This window comes from Triticum aestivum, chromosome 5A (assembly GCF_018294505.1).
Source record: "Triticum aestivum cultivar Chinese Spring chromosome 5A, IWGSC CS RefSeq v2.1, whole genome shotgun sequence".
NCBI lineage: Eukaryota > Viridiplantae > Streptophyta > Magnoliopsida > Poales > Poaceae > Triticum > Triticum aestivum.
In genome coordinates, this window is record NC_057806.1 from 128844648 (window position 1) to 128864255 (window position 19608).

At 47.7% G+C, this 19608-nt stretch overlaps 2 protein-coding genes across 3 annotated transcripts; both read left to right on the forward strand.

Moving 5' to 3' along the window:
• Positions 1-2284: 2284 nt before the first annotated feature.
• On the forward strand, positions 2285-15345 carry LOC123102609 (universal stress protein PHOS34). Its single transcript, XM_044524011.1, has 4 exons — positions 2285-2598; positions 2697-2785; positions 3215-3336; positions 14913-15345. Exons 1-4 carry the CDS (start codon positions 2379-2381, stop codon positions 14998-15000), a joined length of 519 nt encoding a protein of 172 aa, XP_044379946.1. The 5' UTR covers positions 2285-2378; the 3' UTR covers positions 15001-15345.
• Positions 15238-17216, forward strand: LOC123102608 (universal stress protein PHOS34). Of its 2 annotated transcripts, XM_044524010.1 has the most exons (4): positions 15238-15475; positions 15554-15935; positions 16035-16156; positions 16817-17216. In XM_044524010.1, the coding sequence occupies exons 2-4, from the start codon at positions 15576-15578 to the stop codon at positions 16938-16940; spliced, it is 606 nt and encodes a 201-aa protein (XP_044379945.1). In that variant the 5' UTR covers positions 15238-15475; positions 15554-15575; the 3' UTR covers positions 16941-17216. The 2 variants fall into 2 exon arrangements, with proteins under 2 accessions (XP_044379945.1, XP_044379944.1); XM_044524009.1 differs by lacking the exon at positions 15238-15475 and having other exon boundaries at positions 15496-15935.
• The last annotated feature ends 2392 nt before the right edge of the window (positions 17217-19608 follow it).

Genomic DNA, 19608 nt, shown 5'->3' on the forward strand with positions numbered 1-19608 from the left:
CCACCTCGACCTTCGAGGGCTTTTGGTCCAGTCTTTGCGTCACCGGCGACGCTTCGACTGCGGGGGGTGTTGAGTATGTTATTTGTGCATGTATATTGACTAGGCTCACCTCTCTAGTTTGTTGTATAGATTGAGGTAGAGGCTCCATCTTGTACATCATATATACGTGCCTATGCACGAGAGCAACATATCGATGCACCAAATCATTCTTCTACACTATGCAACAAATTTCATTGGGAAAAAGCGCAGTGTTCCTACAAAGTTACATATGCTTTGTTTAACTTGATGATCCAGAAACAAGATATAGATCTGCAGCTCACTAGAACTCAACTTTTTTTGCCTGCTGCTTATCGTCCATCACATCTTTATGGTTGCATTTGCATGTTCAGAACTGGTTCGACCATCTCCTGTATGGTTGTATGCAGTATGCGAATGCTTGGTATGCCAGTTAAAAGATGCAAATGGTAAATGACAAGACACAACATCCTTATGTACCTAAGTCTATATCAGTTATTTTAGATATGTAAGATAATGTATAGACAAGAAATCACATACATGATAGTATAACACAGATCCATATGAACTAAGACTAGACCCCGGAGCTGGGTTGACTTGGTGTACCCCTGGGGCTAGGGTATAAATAAATATGTTTCTCTCATTTCCTTGTGCTGAGTTTTCCTTATCGTCTTGCTATATTCATCCGGCTAGGGAATCACGAGGTTTTTCACGTCCAATGGAACACAAGCCTTTTTTAATACATATTGCTTGAGGCGCTGCGTTTCAGATCGACGCCACTTTATTCATGGGTGGGATTGGTAGTTTTGAGCCACTTAATTTAAGGATTGCGAGTGTTGTCACCCTTGTTTAATACCAAATATATTATCTGTCTAGCTAGATTTTTATTTGCGTTTGTGTCACAGGTTGCAAAGAATCTTGTAGCTCAGGTCACCTACCGCAAATACACCTTCTGGATCAGGTATGTATCATATGGCCGCTTGTCTCTCCAACACAGATGAACTACAACCTTAATTGTCCCCAGTAACTTGTTATGTGATGAGATTCCTCCCATCTGGCGCCGCTGTCATCCTCGCACCATTGCGCGCGACGTCGGAGACATGGACGAGGTCGAGCAGTCTTGCCTTCATCCTCTTCCCTCGGTGTGTGGAGCCGAGGATACGGACGAGGTGAAGCAATCTGTGGCAACTTCATCGTCGTCATCTTCCCTCGGCGTGTGGAGCCGAGGATAAGGACGAGGTGAAGCAATCTGTGACAACTTCATCGTCGTCCTCTCGGCGCGCGGTGCTGGAGAGATAGACAAGGAGGCCGAGAGCTGGAAGTGCAACACACTGTAGTGTTTTGCTTGATTGTGAAATATATTTGTATGCCAGCATATTTTGTAGTGGTTTGTTTGACGGGAACTACCTTTATATGCCTGCATATTTTGCTTAGGTATTGATAATTCCATGCTAAATTTGTACTAGGTATCAAATGAATAAATTGTCACTGCAACAGTTATCATCAGTTAGTTGCACTTAGTTAAGTTCATGCAACTGTGTTATATTTAAAAATGCAAATAGAAATAGATTCGTACATTAGAACAGATAATAAAAAGGATAAAAGGACGCACCCCACCTGGCACCACCCAAACTCCTTCTGAGGCGGCGCAACACGGGTGCGGCTCAACCACTAAGAGCATCTCCAACAGACGCAGGCTAGCGCGACGCGCTAAAAAAGGTATACAACGCCGAAATAGCGCTTTTGCGCGCGGGAGGTTTACCAGACGCACAAAACCACAACACCTAACCTGGCGGACTCACGCGCAGCTGCCCGCGCGCTCAAGCCGGCGCCCCAAATTTGCAGCTCCGCTGCCCGCGTGCACTAATTTGCAGCTTCGTTTTTGTGCGTACTTTATTTTATAGCTTTTACTAAAGCGTTATTTTTAATCACGCACGTGTTATATAAAAATCTTTTTCAGCACGCGCCTCATATAGCGCGTCTGTTGAAGATGCCCTAATGATTTGCCAACGGGCGACTAAGCCCAAGTTGCCGATGAGCAGCTGGCACCACAGCTTTGACATAATGACAGACAAAGCCGGCGAAATACAATGCACCGGGCACTGCAGGACGATCGCATCCCACAGGACAGGAGGCTCAACTGACGTGCCAGGCCGTCGAATCAGATCACGTAAGGTAGCCACCGGGCCCACCGGCGCGCGCTCTGCAATGCTGGTCCCACCCGTCAGAGCGCCCGTCAAGCACGTTATTATCGCAAGGTTCATGAGGAGTACACGCCGCTGCGCTTCCATTCCAGACCCGTCGAGAGACCGCGAGGACTGTGTAGCGTGTTGCAGGAGAGAAGCCCAAGCTTTGGCGGAGCCATGGCGGAGGAAACGGGGGCGACGGCGGCTTCAGGGCCGGCGGCGGGCGGAGAGGGCAAGATGACGATGGTGGTCGGGGTGGACGAGAGCGAGCACAGCTACTACGCGCTGCAGTGGACGCTCCTCCACTTCTTCTCCCCGGGCCAGCAGCAGCAGTACCGCCTCGTCGTCGTCACGGCCAAGCCCACCGCCGCGTCCGCCGTCGGCCTCGCCGGACCAGGTGCGCACCCTCTTCCCTCCCACGCGTTTCCAGAATTGGGGATCGCGCTCGATCGGATTTGTACGGAGATTTATCGGTCGATTTTTACTTGTAATAAGGTGCCGCGGACGTGCTGCCGTTCGTTGAGGCGGACCTGAAGCGAAGCTCGCTGCGCGTCATCGACAAGGCCAAGGAGCTCTGCGCGCAGGTAGATTTCTGTACTGCTCTGGTCGTAGTAGTACAATATAATACTACTAGACTTGAATATTGCTAAAATCGGTGTCACGTCAAGACTAGAAGGACGCTGGACGCGTATGATCCCGTCAAAAGAAGAAGGACGCGTAGGATCTTGAACATTGCTTTAATTTAAACCACGTCTATATTATGCCTACAGTTTTTTGTCTAACAATTATTATACCTAATATAAAGGAGTTTGTAATACGAATCACACTTACCCTACATCAAGGGAGCTCTTAAGCTAGCTTAACGTCTAATTTCCCCGCGGATGAAAAGTCTAGTCGGACCAAATTTAAGCCGGGCTCGTCCTGAGAATTGGTTGTCAGTTAGAGATTATGCTTAGAGCGAGGACAGTGAACCATTTTTGCTCATTATAAGATTGTTGATGATTTTGCTGTAGGTGAGTGATGCTGTCTTTGAAGTGGTGGAGGGGGATGCCAGGAACGTCCTCTGCGAGGCGGTAGAAAGGCATCACGCAGAGATGTTGGTTGTGGGCAACCATGGCTATGGAGCAATCAAAAGGTATTGCAACATTTGCTACTTGTGCTCTGTTCTCCCCTGCTTGCAGTTTGGATTAATGGCACCTGGTCGGTGCTGTCCACAATTGCCACTTGTTAGAAGGGAGAGAGAGAATTGGTGGAATATGATGATCGTTGTATTGCTTGAGCCTCGTGGGTATATATATAGGAGTATATGATCTACTTGGAGTACAAGACAAGCTAGAATATTCCTAGTTTATCATATGTTTCCTAATACAATCACGTTACTCAACATCTCCCCGCAGTCACAATGGTAGCGACGCAGATGGTGAGACTGAAGAAGAATCCAAAGGCAAGCCGACGGACAAGCCCCCACAGTCGTAACGGTCGACGCATCGCGGAGTCGTGTCTGGAGTGGCGACCGACGAGGTTGCTCAAGCAAGGCGGTAGCCCTTTGTGCCGTTGTCGAGGTATCCGAGAGCGTGGGTGGTGGAGCCATGGTCGAGGTAGCCGTGCGAAGAATGCTGTGGTCGATGTCGAGTCGGGGTAGCCGGTGTCGAGGAAGTCGTCGTGGAGCCGCGGGCGCAAAGAGGCGCCGAGTTAGTCATGGGCGCAGTAGTGGTGCCTCGGGGAGAAGACGTTGTTGACGATGCGTCGCGCCGGGGTTGTCAAGCCCGGGGACATATCATAGACGAAGGCATGCACCAATGTCGGCAGCACCGGGCATGCGTAGACGGACGAAGACGAAGTTGATGAAGCGCCGCACAAGGCTTGCCAGGCCCGGGGACACGTCGTGGACGAAGGCATGCTTCGGTGTTGCCAGCATCGAGCATGTGTAGATTGAGACCTGCACGAGCTGTACGCCATGTCGAAGAAATCGAAAAAGCCAGCAGAGAAGGACTCGACGACGGGTGCAGCGTCAATCGGCGCGGGGCTGATGTCGCCCGCGGTTGTCGGAGTAGACGAAGTGGTCGGGGTAGATGACGGCGACGCTGGCGATGGGCTAGTGTTAGACGAAGACGAAGGGGTTGGACGGGCAGCGGCGGCGGCTACGGGGGTAGTCGCGGCGGCGGCCGAAGAAGAGCAGCTGCGGCGGCCTGACGGCGGCGGCTGCTAGGTTAGGAGCGTGACGGCGATGCTCGAAGGAGGCGAGGAACCCAACAGCGTGACGAAGAACGGCGCGGACGGTGGCGTTCCCGCATCAAGGAAGATGGCGCGACGCATACCACGGGAGATCGACGCGCGTGACGGCGGAGTGGACTGCGGGCCGCGACGCTACGGCCCGAAGGGGTGACTCAGTGGCGGCAGGCAGGTCGGGGTGACGGCGGGAAGACCTTGGGGCGGCAGCTGGGACCGCGGGCCATGGCGCTGTGGCCCGAAGGGCCGACGCAACGGTGGTGCGCCAGTCGGTGCAGCCACGGGGACGGCCTTGGGCGATGGCGGAGACCGCGTGCCACGCTCGCTATGGCCCAATGGGGCGACGCAGCGGCAGTGCGAGGGTCGGTGCTACCACGGAAACGGGCTGAAACGGACGTACTCGAGGCGGCGTTAGACCGCGGGCCGCGGCACTACAGCCCAAAGGGGCGACGCAGCGGCAGCACGCGTGTCGATGCAGCCACGAGAAGAACCATGGGGCGGCGACGTTGTGGCCCGACGGGGCGACACAGCGGCAGCCCGATGCTCGATCGGTGGAGAGGCACGCTAAACTCGGGGACGATCTTCACGGGGCCTGCGAAGACACGCGCAACCGACGGCCAGGTCGGTCGCACTGCGTAGCTGAGGCGGATCGCGGTGGCGGGCGGGTGATCAATACGATCGCGCACGAGGTCGGGGACGCCGCTCGGTGGAGATGGGGTGGCGACGGAGCTCTAGATGAAGCCGGCGACGGCGGGCTGCAGGGCAGCTATGATTGGCCGTCGCATGGCGCGAGGCCGTCGGGTCGAGGTGATGCAGGAGTCCCGGTCGGAGCAAGACGGTGACGGTCGGCGTAGATCGACGGGCCGGCTGGTGCGCGAACGGCGGTGTTGAAGGGCAGCCACATGACGCGTGGCCACCGGGTCAGAGTGACCGGCGGGCAGACGCGCGAGGCCGCCAGGTCAGGGCGACCGACGGGCAGACGCACGGACGACGCGCGAGGCCACCGGGTTGATGAAGAAGCCGGTCGATCACGTCGGTGTTGGAGTAGAGGCGTGCGGGGTCGACGGGCGGTGGGCGATGTAAACCAATCAAGATATCGAAAAACCAAAAAGAAAAATGTTGATCAAAACGACTGGCAAGAGAGCGAAAAACCTGAAGCAAGGGCTCACGAAAAGACTCTCTAGGGCAGCCGGCCAACATGGCCGGCGGACGAAACCTAGGTACGGGCGCCGCGGCCCCTGGCGACGATTATGGAGACCGACTGCCCCGGGGGCGGCGCGCAAGTGTGAAGCGGCGGCGGCTAGGGTTTAGAATCGACTTGCGATAGATACCATGTTAGAAGGGAGAGAAATAATTGATGGAATATGATGATCGTTGTATTGCTTGAGCCTCGTGGGTATATATATAGGAGTACATGTTCTACTTAAAGTACAAGACAAGTCAGAATATTTCTACTTTATCCTATGTTGGGGAACTTAGCAGAAATTTAAAATTTTCCTACGTGTCACCAAGATCTATCTATGGAGAAACCAACAACGAGGGGAAGGAGAGTGCATCTACATACCCTTGTAGATCGCTAAGCGGAAGCGTTTAAGAGAACGAGGTTGAAGGAGTCGTACTCGTCGTGATCTAAATCACCGGAGATCCTAGTGCCGAATGGACAGCACCTCCGCGTTCAACACACATACAGCCCGGTGACGTCTCTCATGCCTTGATCTAGCAAGGAGAGAGGGAGAGGTTGAGGAAGACTCCATCCAGCAGCAGCACAACGTCGTGGTGGTGGTGGAGGAGCGTGGTACTCCAGCAGGGCTTCGCCAAGCACCGCAAGAGACGAGGAGGGAGAGGGATAGGGCTGCGCCAAGAAGGAGAGGAACTCGTGTGTGTTGGACAGCCCAAACCTCAAGTATATATAGGGGGAGGGGAGGGGCTGCGCCCCCAACTAGGTTTCCACCCCTAGAGGTGGCGGCCAGCCTAGATCCCATCTAAGGGGGGCGGCCAAGGAAGGAGAGAGGGGAGGCGCACCTGGGGTGGGCCTTAGGGCCCATCTGCCCTAGGGTTTGCCCCCCTTCCCTCTCCCTTGCGCCTTGGGCCTTGGTGGGGGGCGCACCAGCCCACCTGGGGCTGGTCCCCTCCCACACTTGGCTCATGCAGCCCTCCGGGGCTGGTGGCCCCACTTGATGGACCCTTGGGACCATCCCGGTGGTCCCGGTACATTACCGATAAACCCTGAAACTTTTCCGGCGACCAAAACATGACTTCCCGTATATAAATCTTTACCTTCGGACCATTCCGGAACTCCTCGTGACGTCCGGAATCTCATCCGAAACTCCGAACAACATTCGATAACCACGTATATCTATTCCCTATAACCCTAGCGTCATCGAACCTTAAGTGTGTATATCCTACGTGTTCGGGAACCATGCAGACATGACCGAGACGTTCTCCGGTCAACAACCAACAGCGGGATCTGGATACCCATGTTGGTTCCGACATGTTCCACTATGATCTCATCGGATGAACCACAATGTCGAGGATTCGATCAATCCCGTATACAATTTCCTTTGTCTAGCGGTATTGTACTTGCCCGAGATTCGATCGTCGGTATCCCGATACCTTGTTCAATCTCGTTACCGGCAAGTCTCTTTTACTCGTTCCGTAACACATCATCCCGTGATCAACTCCTTGGTCACATTGTGCACATTATGATGATGTCCTAACGAGTGGGCCCAGAGATACCTCTCCGTTTACACGGAGTGACAAATCCCAGTCTCGATTCGTGCCAACCCAACAGACACTTTCGGAGATACCTGTAGTGTACCTTTATAGCCACCTAGTTACGTTGTGACGTTTGGCACACCCAAAGTATTCCTACGGTATCCGGGAGTTGCACAATCTCATGGTCTAAGAAAATGATACTTGACATTTAGAAAAGCTTTAGCATACGAACTACACGATCTTTGTGCTAGGCTTAGGATTGGGTCTTGTCCATCACATCATTCTCCTAATGATGTGATCCGATTATCAACGACATCCAATGTCCATGGTCAGGAAACCGCAACCATCTATTGATCAACGAGCTAGTCAACTAGAGGCTTACTAGGGACATGGTGTTGTCTATGTATCCACACATGTATCTGAGTTTCCTATCAATACAATTCTAGCATGGATAATAAACGATTATCATGAATAAGGAAATATAATAATAATCAATTTATTATTGCCTCTAGGGCATATTTCCAACAGTCTCCCACTTGCACTAGAGTCAATAATCTAGTTCACATTGCCATGTGACTAACACTCACAGGTCACATCGCCATGTGATCAACATCCAAGAGTTTACTAGTGTCACTAAACTAGTTCACATCATCATGTGATTAAGACTCAATGAGTTCTGGGTTTGATCATGTTTTGCTTGTGAGAAAGATTTTAGTCAACGGGTCTGCAACATTCAGATCCGTATGTACTTCGCAAGTTTCTATGTCATCTTATAAATGCTGCTTCTATGCTCCACTTGGAGCTATTCCAAATGGTTACTCCACTATACGTATCCGGTTTGCTACTCAGAGTCATTCGGATAGGTGTTAAAGCTTGCATCGTTGTAACCCTTTATGCCGAACTCTTTATCACCTCCATAATCAAGAAACATGTCCTTATTACTCCAAAGACAATTTTTGACCGCTATCTAGTGATCCACTCCTGGATCACCTTTGTACCCTCTTGCCAGACATGTGGCAAGGCACACATCAGGTGCGGTACTCAGCATGGCATACCGTATAGAGCCTATGACAAAAGCATAGGGGACGACATTCGTCCTTTCTCTTTCTTCTGCCATGGTCGAGCTTTAAGTCTTAACTTCATACCTTACAACTCAGGCAAGAATTCCTTCTTTGACTGATCCATCTTGAACACCTTCAAAATCATGTCAAGGTATGTGCTCATTTGAAAGTACCATTAAGCGTTTTGATCTATTCTTATAGATCTTGATGCTCAACGTTCAAGTAGCTTAATCCAGACTTTTCATTGAAAAACACTTTTCAAATAACTCTGCATGCTTTCTAAAAATTCTACATCATTTCCGATCAACAACATGTTAACAACACATACTCATCGGAAATTCTATAGTGCTCCCACTCACTTCTTTGGAAATACAAGTTTCTTATAAACTTTGTATACACCCAAAATCTTTGGTCATCTCATCAAAGCATACATTCCAACTCCGAGATGCTTACTCCAGTCCTTAGAAGGATTGCTGGAGCTTTGCATACTTATTAGCATCTTTCAGGATTGACAAAAACTTTCGGTTGTATCACATACAACCTTTCCTCAAGAAAATCGTCGAGGAAACAATGTTTTGACATCCTATCTGCAAGATTTCATAAATAATGTAGTAATCGCTAATATAATTTCAACAGACTCTTAGCATCGCTACGAGTGAGAAAGTCTCATCATAGTCAACTCCTTGAACTTGTCGGAAAAATCTTAACGACAAGTCGAGCTTTCTTAATGGTGATACTTACCATCATTGTCCGTCTTCCTTTAAAATCCATCTATACTCAATAGCCTTACGACCATCGAGCCGTTCTGTCAAAGTCTACATTTTGTTTTCATACATGGATCCTCTCTCGGATTTTATGGCCTCGAGCCATTTATCGGAATCCGGGCCCACCATCGCTTCTCCATAGCTCGTAGGTTCATTGTTGTCTAGCAACATGACTTTCAAGACAGGATTACGTACCACTCTGAAGTAGTACGCATCCTTGTCATCCCACGAGGTTTGTTAGTGACTTGATCTGAAGTTCCATGATCACTATCATAAGCTTCCACTTCAATTGGTGTAGGTGCCACAGGAACAACTTCCTGTGCCCTGCCACACACTAGTTGAAGAGACGGTTCAATAATCTCATCAAGTCTCCACCATCCTCCCACTCAATTCTTTCGAGAGAAACTTTTCCTCGAGAAAGGATCCGATTCTAGAAACAATCCCTTATTGCTTTCAGATCTGAGACAGGAGGTATACCCAACTGTTTTGGGTGTCCTATGAAGATGCATTTATCCGCTTTGGGTTTGAGCTTATCAGCCTGAAACTTTTTCACATAAGCGTCGCAGCCCCAAATTTTTAAGAAATGACAGCTTAGGTTTCTCTAAACCACAGTCATACGGTGTCATCTCATCGGAATTACGTGGTGCCCTATTTAAGGTGAATGCGGTTGTCTCTAATGCCTAACCCATAAATTATCATGGTAATTCGATAAGAGACATCATGGTATGCATCATATCCAATAGGGTGCAGTTATGATGTTCGGACACACCATCACACTATGGTGTTCCAGGCTGTATTAGTTGTGAAACAATTTCCACAATGTCTTAATTCTGTGCCAAACTCGTAATTCAGATATTCATCTCTATGATCATATCATAGATATTTTATCCTCTTGTCACGGCGATCTTTCAACTTCATCCTGAAATTACTTGAACCTTTCAATAATTCAGACTCGTGATTCATCAAGTAAATATACTCAACATCTACTCAAATCATCTGTGAAGTAAGAACATAACGATATCCACTACATGCCTCAGCACTCATTGGACTGCACACATCAAAATGTATTACTTCCAACAAGTTGCTTTCTAGTTCCATTTTACTGAAAATGAGGCTTTCAGTCATCTTGCCCATGTGGTCTGATTTGCATGTCTCAAGTGATTCAAAATCAAGTGAGTCCAAATGGTCCATTTGCATGGAGTTTCTTCATGCATATACACCAATAGACATGGTTCGCATGTCTCAAACTTTTCAAAAACGAGTAAGCCCAAGGATCCATCTACATGGAGCTTCTTCATGCGTTTTATACCGATATGACTTACATGGCAGTGCCACAAGTAGGTGGTACTATCATTACTATCTTTTGGCATGAACATGTGTATCACTACGATCGAGATTCAATAAACCATTCATTTTAGGTGCAAGACCATTGAAGGTATTATTCAAATAAACAAAGTAACCCTTATTCTCCTTAAATGAATAACCGTATTGCGATAGACATAATCCAATCATGTCTATGCTCAACGCAAGCACCAATCTCGATGGTAGAGGGAGCGTATGATATTTGATCAACCTTGGAAATACTTCCAACACATATCGTCATCTCACCTTTCAGCTAGTCTCCGTTTATTTCTTAGTCTTTTGTTTCGAGTTACTAACACTTAGCAACCGAACCGGTATCTAATACCCTGGTGCTACTAGGAGTACTAGTAAAGTACACATTAACACAATGTATATCCAATATACTTCTATCAACTTTGCCAGCTTTCTCATCTACCAAGTATCTAGGGTAATTCTGCTCCAGTGGTTGTTCCCTTTATTATAGAAGCACTTAGTCTCAGGCTTGGGTTCAACTTTGGGTTTCTTCACTAGAACAACAACTGATTTATTGTTCCATGAAGTATCCCTTTCTTGCCCTTGCCCTTCTTGAAACTAGTGGTTTCACCAACCATCAACAATTGATGCTCATTCTTGATTTCTACGAACATCGCGAATATCTCAAGGATCATCATATATGTCCCTGATATATTATAGTTCATCACGAAGCTCTAGCAGCTTGGTGGTAATGACTTCGGAGAAACATCACTATCTCATCTGGAATATCAACTCCCACTCGATTCAAATGATTGTTGTACTCAGACAATCTGAGCACAAGCTCAACAATTGAGCTTTTCTCCCTTAGTTTGTGGGCTAAGAAAATCGTCGGAGGTCTTATACCTCTTGACGTGGGCACGAGCCTGAAATCCCAATTTCAGCCCTTGAAACATCTCATATGTTTCGCGACGTTTCAAAACGTCTTCGGTGCCTCAATTCTAAACCGTTTAACTGAACTATCACGTAGTTATCAAAATGTGTATGTCAGATGTTCGCAACATCCACAGACGACGTTCGAGGTTCAGCACACTGAGCGGTGCATTAAGGACATAAGCCTTCTATGAAGCAATGAGGACAATCCTCAGTTTATGGACCTAGTCCGCATAATTGCTACTATCAACTTTCAACCAAATTTTCTCTAGGAACATATATAAACAGTAGAACTGAAGCGCGAGCTACGACATAATTTGTGAAGACTTTTTGACTATGTTCAGGATAATTAAGTTCATCTTATGAACTCCCACTCAGATAGACATCCCTCTAGTCATCTAAGTGATTACATGATCCGAGTCAACTAGGCCGTGTCCGATCATCACGTGAGACGGACTAATCATCATCGGTGAACATCTTCATGTTGATCATATCTACCATACGACTCATGCTCGACCTTTCGGTCTCTTGTGTTCCGAGGCCATGTCTGTACATGCTAGGCTCGTCAAGTCAACCTAAGTGTTTCGCGTGTGTAAATCTGTCTTACACCCGTTGTATGTGAACATAAGAATCTATCACACCCGATCATCACATGGTGCTTCGAAATGACGAACTTTCGCAACGGTGCACAGTTAGGGGGGACACTTTCTTGAAATTTTAATGAGAGATCATCTTATTTACTACCGTCGTTCTAAGCAAATAAGATGTATAAACATGATAAACATCACATGCAATCAAATAGTGACATGATATGGCCAATATCATATTGCTCCTTTTGATCTCCGTCTTCGGGGCTCCTTGATCATCATCGTCATCGGCATGACACCATGATCTTCATCATCGTGTCTTCATGAAGTTGTCTCGCCAACTATTACTTCTACTACTATAGCTAACGGTTAGCAATAAAGTAAAGTAATTACACGACGTTTATGTTGACACGCAGGTCATAAATAAATTAAGACAACTCCTATGGCTCCTGCCAGCTGTCATACTCATCGACATGCAAGTCGTGATTTCTATTACAAGAACATGATCATCTCATACATCACATATATCATTCATCACATCCTTTGGCCATATCACATCACATAGCATACCCTGCAAAAACAAGTTAGACGTCCTCTAATTGTTGTTTGCATGTTTTACGTGGCTGCTATGGGTTTCTAGCAAGAACGTTTCTTACCTACGCAAAAACCATAACGTGATATGCCAATTGCTATTTACCCTTCATAAGGACCCTTTTCATCGAATCCGATCCGACTAAAGTGGGAGAGACAGACATCCGCTAGCCACCTTATGCAACTAGTGCATGTCAGTCGGTGAAACCAGTCTCACGTAAGAGTACGTGTAAGGTCGGTCCGGGCCGCTTCATCCCACAATGCCGCCGAATTAAGATTGGACTAGTAACGGTAAGCATATTGAACAAAATCAACGCCCACAACTACTTTGTGTTCTACTCGTGCATAGAATCTACGCAATAAACCTAGCTCATGATGTCACTGTTGGTGAATGTAGCAGAAATTCAAAATTTTCCTACGTGTCACCAAGATCTATCTATGGAGAAACCAGCAACGAGGGGAAGGAGAGTGCATCTACATACCCTTGTAGATCGCTAAGCGGAAGCGTTCAAGAGAACGGGGTTGAAGGAGTCGTACTCGTCGTGATCCAAATCACCGGAGATCCTAGTGCCGAACGGACGGCACCTCTGCGTTCAACACACGTACAGCCCGGTGACGTCTCCCATGCCTTGATCCAGCAAGGAGAGAGGGAGAGGTTGAGGAAGACTCCATCCAACAGCAGCACAACGGCGTGGTGGTGGTGGAGCATGGTACTCCAGCAGGGCTTCGCCAAGCACCGCAAGAGACGAGGAGGGAGAGGGGTAGGGCTGCGCCAAGAAGGAGAGGAACTCGTGTGTGTTGGGCAGCCCAAACCTCAAGTATATATAGGGGGAGGGGAGGGGCTGCGCCCCCAACTAGGTTTCCACCCCTAGGGGTGGCGGCCAGCTTAGATCCCATCTAAGGGGGGCGGCCAAGGGGGGAGAGAGGGAAGGCGCACCCGGGGTGGGCCTTAGGGCCCATCTGCCCTAGGGTTTGCCCCCTTCCCTCTCCCTTGCGCCTTGGGCCTTGGTGGGGGGGCGCACCAGCCCACCTGGGGCTGGTCCCCTCCCACACTTGGCTCATGCAGCCCTCCGGGGCTGGTGGCCCCACTTGATGGACCCCTGGGACCATCCCGGTGGTCCCGGTACGTTACCGATAAACCCCGAAACTTTTCCGGCGACCAAAACAGGACTTCCCGTATATAAATCTTTACCTTCGGACCATTGCGGAACTCCTCGTGACGTCCGGAATCTCATCCGAAACTCCGAACAACATTCGATAACCACGTATATCTATTCCCTATAACCCTAGCGTCATCGAACCTTAAGTGTGTATACCCTACGGGTTCGGGAACCATGCAGACATGACCGAGACGTTCTCCGGTCAACAACCAACAGCGGGATCTGGATACCCATGTTGGTTCCGACATGTTCCACTATGATCTCATCGGATGAACCACAATGTCGAGGATTCGATCAATCCCGTATACAATTTCCTTTGTCTAGCGGTATTGTACTTGCCCGAGATTCGATCGTCGGTATCCCGATACCTTGTTCAATCTCGTTACCGGCAAGTCTCTTTTACTCGTTCCGTAACACATCATCCCGTGATCAACTCCTTGGTCACATTGTGCACATTATGATGATGTCCTAACGAGTGGGCCCAGAGATACCTCTCCGTTTACACGGAGTGACAAATCCCAGTCTCGATTCGTGCCAACCCAACAGACACTTTCGGAGATACCTGTAGTGTACCTTTATAGCCACCTAGTTACGTTGTGACGTTTGGCACACCCAAAGTATTCCTACGGTATCCGGGAGTTGCACAATCTCATGGTCTAAGAAAATGATACTTGACATTTAGAAAAGCTTTAGCATACGAACTACACGATCTTTGTGCTAGGCTTAGGATTGGGTCTTGTCCATCACATCATTCTCCTAATGATGTGATCCGATTATCAACGACATCCAATGTCCATGGTCAGGAAACCGCAACCATCTATTGATCAACGAGCTAGTCAACTAGAGGCTTACTAGGGACATGGTGTTGTCTATGTATCCACACATGTATCTGAGTTTCCTATCAATACAATTCTAGCATGGATAATAAACGATTATCATGAATAAGGAAATATAATAATAATCAATTTATTATTGCCTCTAGGGCATATTTCCAACACGCGGCCCCTGGCGACGGTTATGGAGACCGACTGCCCCGGGGGCGGCGCGCAAGTGTGAAGCGGCGGCGGCTAGGGTTTAGAATCGACTTGTGATAGATACCATGTTAGAAGGGAGAGAAAGAATTGATGGAATATAATGATCGTTGTATTGCTTGAGCCTCGTGGGTATATATATAGGAATACATGTTCTACTTGAAGCACAAGACAAGCCAGAATATTTCTACTTTATCCTATATTTCCTAATACAATCAGGTTACTCAACACCACTCTCTCTAAGCCTAAAACACGTACCTTCCCTGTTTTACTTTGAATTGCCCATCATTGCTCACCTGTGTTATCAACTTTCCTGAACCTTGCTGCAGGGCTGTTCTTGGAAGTGTGAGCGATTACTGCACCCACCACGCGCACTGCACCGTGATGGTTGTGAAGAAACCAAAGCACAAGCACTGAGCAATGCCCAGCCTTGACTCTTCGCTGAACCCAGTGATTGGTATTTGAGCTTTCGTGTGCCCTGCCAGTTTGCGCATCTTTGTGAATAAATGGATTGTCGCAGTTCACAACTTCAGACTAGTGAACTCCTGCGAGTAGCCCATAATAATCCTACATGCTACATGTGGATTATTGATTGAGAATGTGAATAACTGATGTGCCTCATCAGAACAGTGTTATTTGTGATGCAGATGCATGAACGCTGTATGTATATGTAATCAAGACTGCAAGTTCCTTGCAGTGGACACGTGTGTTCAGTTCTTGTGGAACTGTATGTAATTTGTGAATGTATGCTTCTTCTGTTCAGATTTTTCTCCTTGCAAAAAGGGGACTCATAAAAAAGGAACAAAATTTGATAGCCACAGGACACGGAGGCAACCTGCGCGCTTCCCGCGCTCCGGGTCCTCCTCCCAGCCGCTAGCCCCATTTCTCAGAGGTATAAACCGTCCGCTTCATCAGCTGCTTCCCTTCTTTACTTGTTCATCATCAAAACCAACCAAGTTCAGGTCACTAGGTAATAACTGGCTCGAGGGAACATGGCGGCGGAGGGAGAGGCCCTGATGGCAGCGGAAAGGGCAGAGACGTCGACTGCACCGGCGGTGGCGACGGAGTCAGGAGCCAACGGGAAAGCGGCGGCGAGCGGGAAGCCGGCGATGGTGCTGGGGATCGACGAGAGCGAGCACAGCTACTACGCGCTGGAGTGGACGATCCACCATTTCTTCGCCCCCGGCCAGCCGCAGCAGTACCACCTCATCGTGGTCAGCGCCAAGCCCCCTGCCGCCTCCGTCATCGGCATCGCCGGCATAGGCATGGCGGAGCTTCTCCCGAGGGTGGAGCTCGACCTCAAGCGCGCCTCCGCCAGAGTCATCGACAAGGCCAAGGAGCACTGCTCACATGTATGCGGCGTGCTTTGACAGATCGAGGAGGCATTGCTTCATTGATCGCCATATAGCATAAGCTATAAGTATTGATACATCGTCGCTATATGTATGTAGGTGGCCGATGTCAGCTATGAAGTGAAAGAGGGCGACGCGAGGAATGTGCTGTGCGAGGCAGTTGAGAGGCATCATGCAGACATGCTGGTTATGGGCAGCCATGGCTACGGCGCTTTCAAGAGGTTGGTTTGCCTTTCTAACTTTGGTGCTCACGCTTCTGTCCTTTCAAAATAACTGAAGTTCTGGGTTTTTTCTTAGTCAAACTTGGTTGAATTTGACCAAATCTGTAAAAGAAATATGTCAACATCTACAACACAAAATTTGCTTCGTTAGATTCATAACCATTTTCCTATCACCCAAAAAAAAGATACTTCATGCCATTTTTCCTAAAGTTTGACATAGGATAATCATAGAACATCAATTATTTTGGAAGGAAAATAAACTTTTTCAAGAAAATAGAAGATTTATTACCCCGGCCTCTGCATCAACAATTCATATACCTAACTTGTGACAATGCAATATGTCAACGTGCTAAAAAACATTATAGTAATAAAATAATCTAATAACTGTGCATGACCAGCGGGGTTGTGGCAATCAATATCCTGTTAAATTTTATCAAACAATGTTTGAATTGGAGACATGGAGAGTTTGGTTTGGATGCAACCCATGGTCATGGACAACCATTGACCATGCTTGTAATAAGAATGAAAATTGTTCAGCATAGATGCAACTATGGCGATTAACCGAAACAACGATCAAGTAGCAACCATCAATAATGTATCACCATTATTGTTTTATTTATAATGGATAGAATTCTACCTAATTAAACTGATTTCTTGCAGGGCCGTCCTTGGGAGCGTGAGCGATTACTGCACTCACAACGCGCATTGCACCGTGATGATAGTGAAGAAACCAAAGCACCATAAGAAGCATGAACAATTGGGGTTCCATAGAAAGGAGGCTTGAAAAAGTTTTTAAAGCCCTTAGGTTAGAGATAGATATGGAAGGGGTTTAGGCATGCGTGTTCAAGTATTAACTGATTGCCTTGTAGATCAATGTGTGGTCTCATCGCGAACTGAGCTAAACTCAGATGGTTAGGTTCCTTATGTTGGAACCAACCCAATAGGGTTCAACTCCTAGACTTGGCACTAGTGGTCACATTTTTCTGGATTTATTTCAGGCCTTGCGACAATGCGTATTCAGTGAGAGTCATTACGAAGGCGCATGCGATGACTTTTTCAATTTCAAGATGTTGTGCCGACTCAATATCTCGTAGGTGCTCATAGTGATAGAGTGTATGTGGGTGTGCTATCCTACATTACAAAAAACATTAGACATGTATATCACATAATACTTGGATTATCTTTAGTTGCCATAGTATGAGACTCTCTTGCTTAGGGTGAGCCTTTGGTCTCTCTGGATTTATTACCTTGTTTCCTAGATTCATTTTTCATCGTTTGTACGGCATGGATGTCCTTCTAAACAAAGGAGGTGCTACCAAAATTTAGAATATTTCCTACACCTAGTGGTGGCTAGAGTAGAGTGGTAGCACTGTATGAGAGCCCGGGTTAATAGGAATGATAGACTACTCATATCAACAAGGATATCCTTCTTTTTCGGAGCTCATTCGCAAAGAAATCCAAAGTTAAGCATGTTTGATTTGGAGCTACGGCCGGGAAGTTGCTCCCGGGTGCGCACGAGTAAGGACAAAGTGCGCAGACAAGACTAGTATTGGTCTGTAAGGATAGTGTAGATCCCGCCAGGCGTAACGGCCGGGATACGGTGGCTATGACCACGATGTTACAATTGGTATCAGAGCCGACCCTTGTAGTTACATGGACATGTGCAGGTCAGGTGCGCGAGCATGTAGCGCATGGCGCGTGTGTCCCATTATGGCACATGGCATGTCACATGTGCCGGTCGGACTCTACGCACATACGTGTGCCAAGAGGGAAAGTTCCTGACGGGCCGACGAGGACGTCAGTTCCTTTGAGTGGAGGGTGTATGTGAGAGTCTGACTTAATAGGAATGATAGGCTACTCATATTAACAAGGAATTCCTTCTTCTCCGGGAACTCATTCACAAAGAACTCTAAAGTTAAGCGTGCTTGTCTTGGAGAGATTTAAGCATGGTTGATCGACCAGAAAGTTGTTCCCGGGTGGGCCCAAGTCCTCCCTCCGCCCCCTAAAAAAATAAGTCCTCCCTTCGGTCAAAGGAGTTGTGGTGACAAGACTCCTTGATGACAAATATGTCATCCGAGCTAAAACTCTGGAGGTGACGAAGGACGTAAAAATGAACAAGGTCCTGAACCCCACTCTCAGAAGAGATGCACATGCAAGTCATGGGAAAAGAAACCACTACCGAGACATGGCCCGCCATAGCGACTGTGTTTGTGTCACAATCACGCTCTTGGATACAAATCTCAGAGGTGGTGTCGCACCGGGCCGTCGGTTGCGAGGCGGGCGTCGGCCAACAACATGCCGTGTGATGATGAGACGGGGTGGTGCCGAGATGTGAAAACTCTGGCGGACTCTGGTGGTTGGCTCCCGACAACGTGCATGGGGTTACAGGGGAAGATGCAATCTTCCAATTTTCCCTTCTGGTGTTCTTAATACTCCATTCATTCCCTTATATATGGTCACTTTATAATTTTATGTCTAACTTTGATTATTAATTTACCAAAAAATGAGTTATATGTCATAAAAAGTATTTTACTGGATGCGCATTTCAAAGAACCTTCCGAGGATATGTTTTTTATGACATATAATTCATATTTTGTTGACTAGAATTATTAGTCAAAGTTTGACACGAAATACAAGTGTCCTTGTCCGGCTACAGGCGGGACTGTCTGTGGGAGTCCCACCGCATCCCACTTTGTAACGCCCGGATAGTTAAGCTACAGTAACTATCTATTAATGATGCCACGTCATCGCGATTACTGTTGTTAGTTTCACGATAATTCAAATCTCTTTTTGAATTCAAATTCAAAATCTAGTCAAACGGTAATTTTTTTGAAAAAGTCAAATCTAAAATGTTCAAAGTGTAGCAAATAAATCATAGATGATTATGGTGGTAAATCCAAATTAACATACAATGTTTAAATGCACTAGATGATATGAACAGTCGCTGAAACAATTATTTAAACGTCTCTTAAATAATTAAATTATTAAAAACTACTTTTTATAACTACAAGAATAATTGTGGCAGTGGTATAATTACTATTAGTAATTTAGGTGCTAACTATATGTTTTACAAAACTAAAACAATTAGGGAAATAAAATTAAAAAAGAAAAGAAAAAAAAGAAAAAAGAAAACAAAAGAAAAACTCCCCGGCTCCCCATGGGCCTCGGCCCATCCCACCCAACCAGCCTACTTGGCCCAACCGGCCCTCTCCCTGGCCTATACCCCTGGCCAACCCAAACCGAACCCTAACCGCTAACCCACTCCCCCCGATCCCCCCCCACTCTCCCTGGCGCCTCCTCCTTCCCCCCACGATTTGGATCGGGATCGCCCCGATCCCGCGCTGCCCCGCGACCTCTACGACGGCGTCCGTCGCCGGCGCCGCCCTACTGCCGTCGCCACCCCGTCCTGGTCCTCTTCCTCACCGGACCGCCTTGAGCCCGGAGCCACTCCC

Excerpts from the sequence above, each read along its gene's own strand:
- LOC123102609 (XM_044524011.1), top strand. The coding sequence starts at position 2,379 with ATGGCGGAGGAAACGGGGGCGACGGCGGCTTCAGGGCCGGCGGCGGGC. Across the intron at positions 2,599-2,696 it reads CGTCGGCCTCGCCGGACCAG|GTGCCGCGGACGTGCTGCCG; the intron begins GTGCGCACCCTC and ends ACTTGTAATAAG. Across the intron at positions 2,786-3,214 it reads CCAAGGAGCTCTGCGCGCAG|GTGAGTGATGCTGTCTTTGA; the intron begins GTAGATTTCTGT and ends ATTTTGCTGTAG.
- LOC123102608 (XM_044524010.1), top strand. The coding sequence starts at position 15,576 with ATGGCGGCGGAGGGAGAGGCCCTGATGGCAGCGGAAAGGGCAGAGACG. Across the intron at positions 15,936-16,034 it reads CCAAGGAGCACTGCTCACAT|GTGGCCGATGTCAGCTATGA; the intron begins GTATGCGGCGTG and ends ATATGTATGTAG. Across the intron at positions 16,157-16,816 it reads GGCTACGGCGCTTTCAAGAG|GGCCGTCCTTGGGAGCGTGA; the intron begins GTTGGTTTGCCT and ends GATTTCTTGCAG.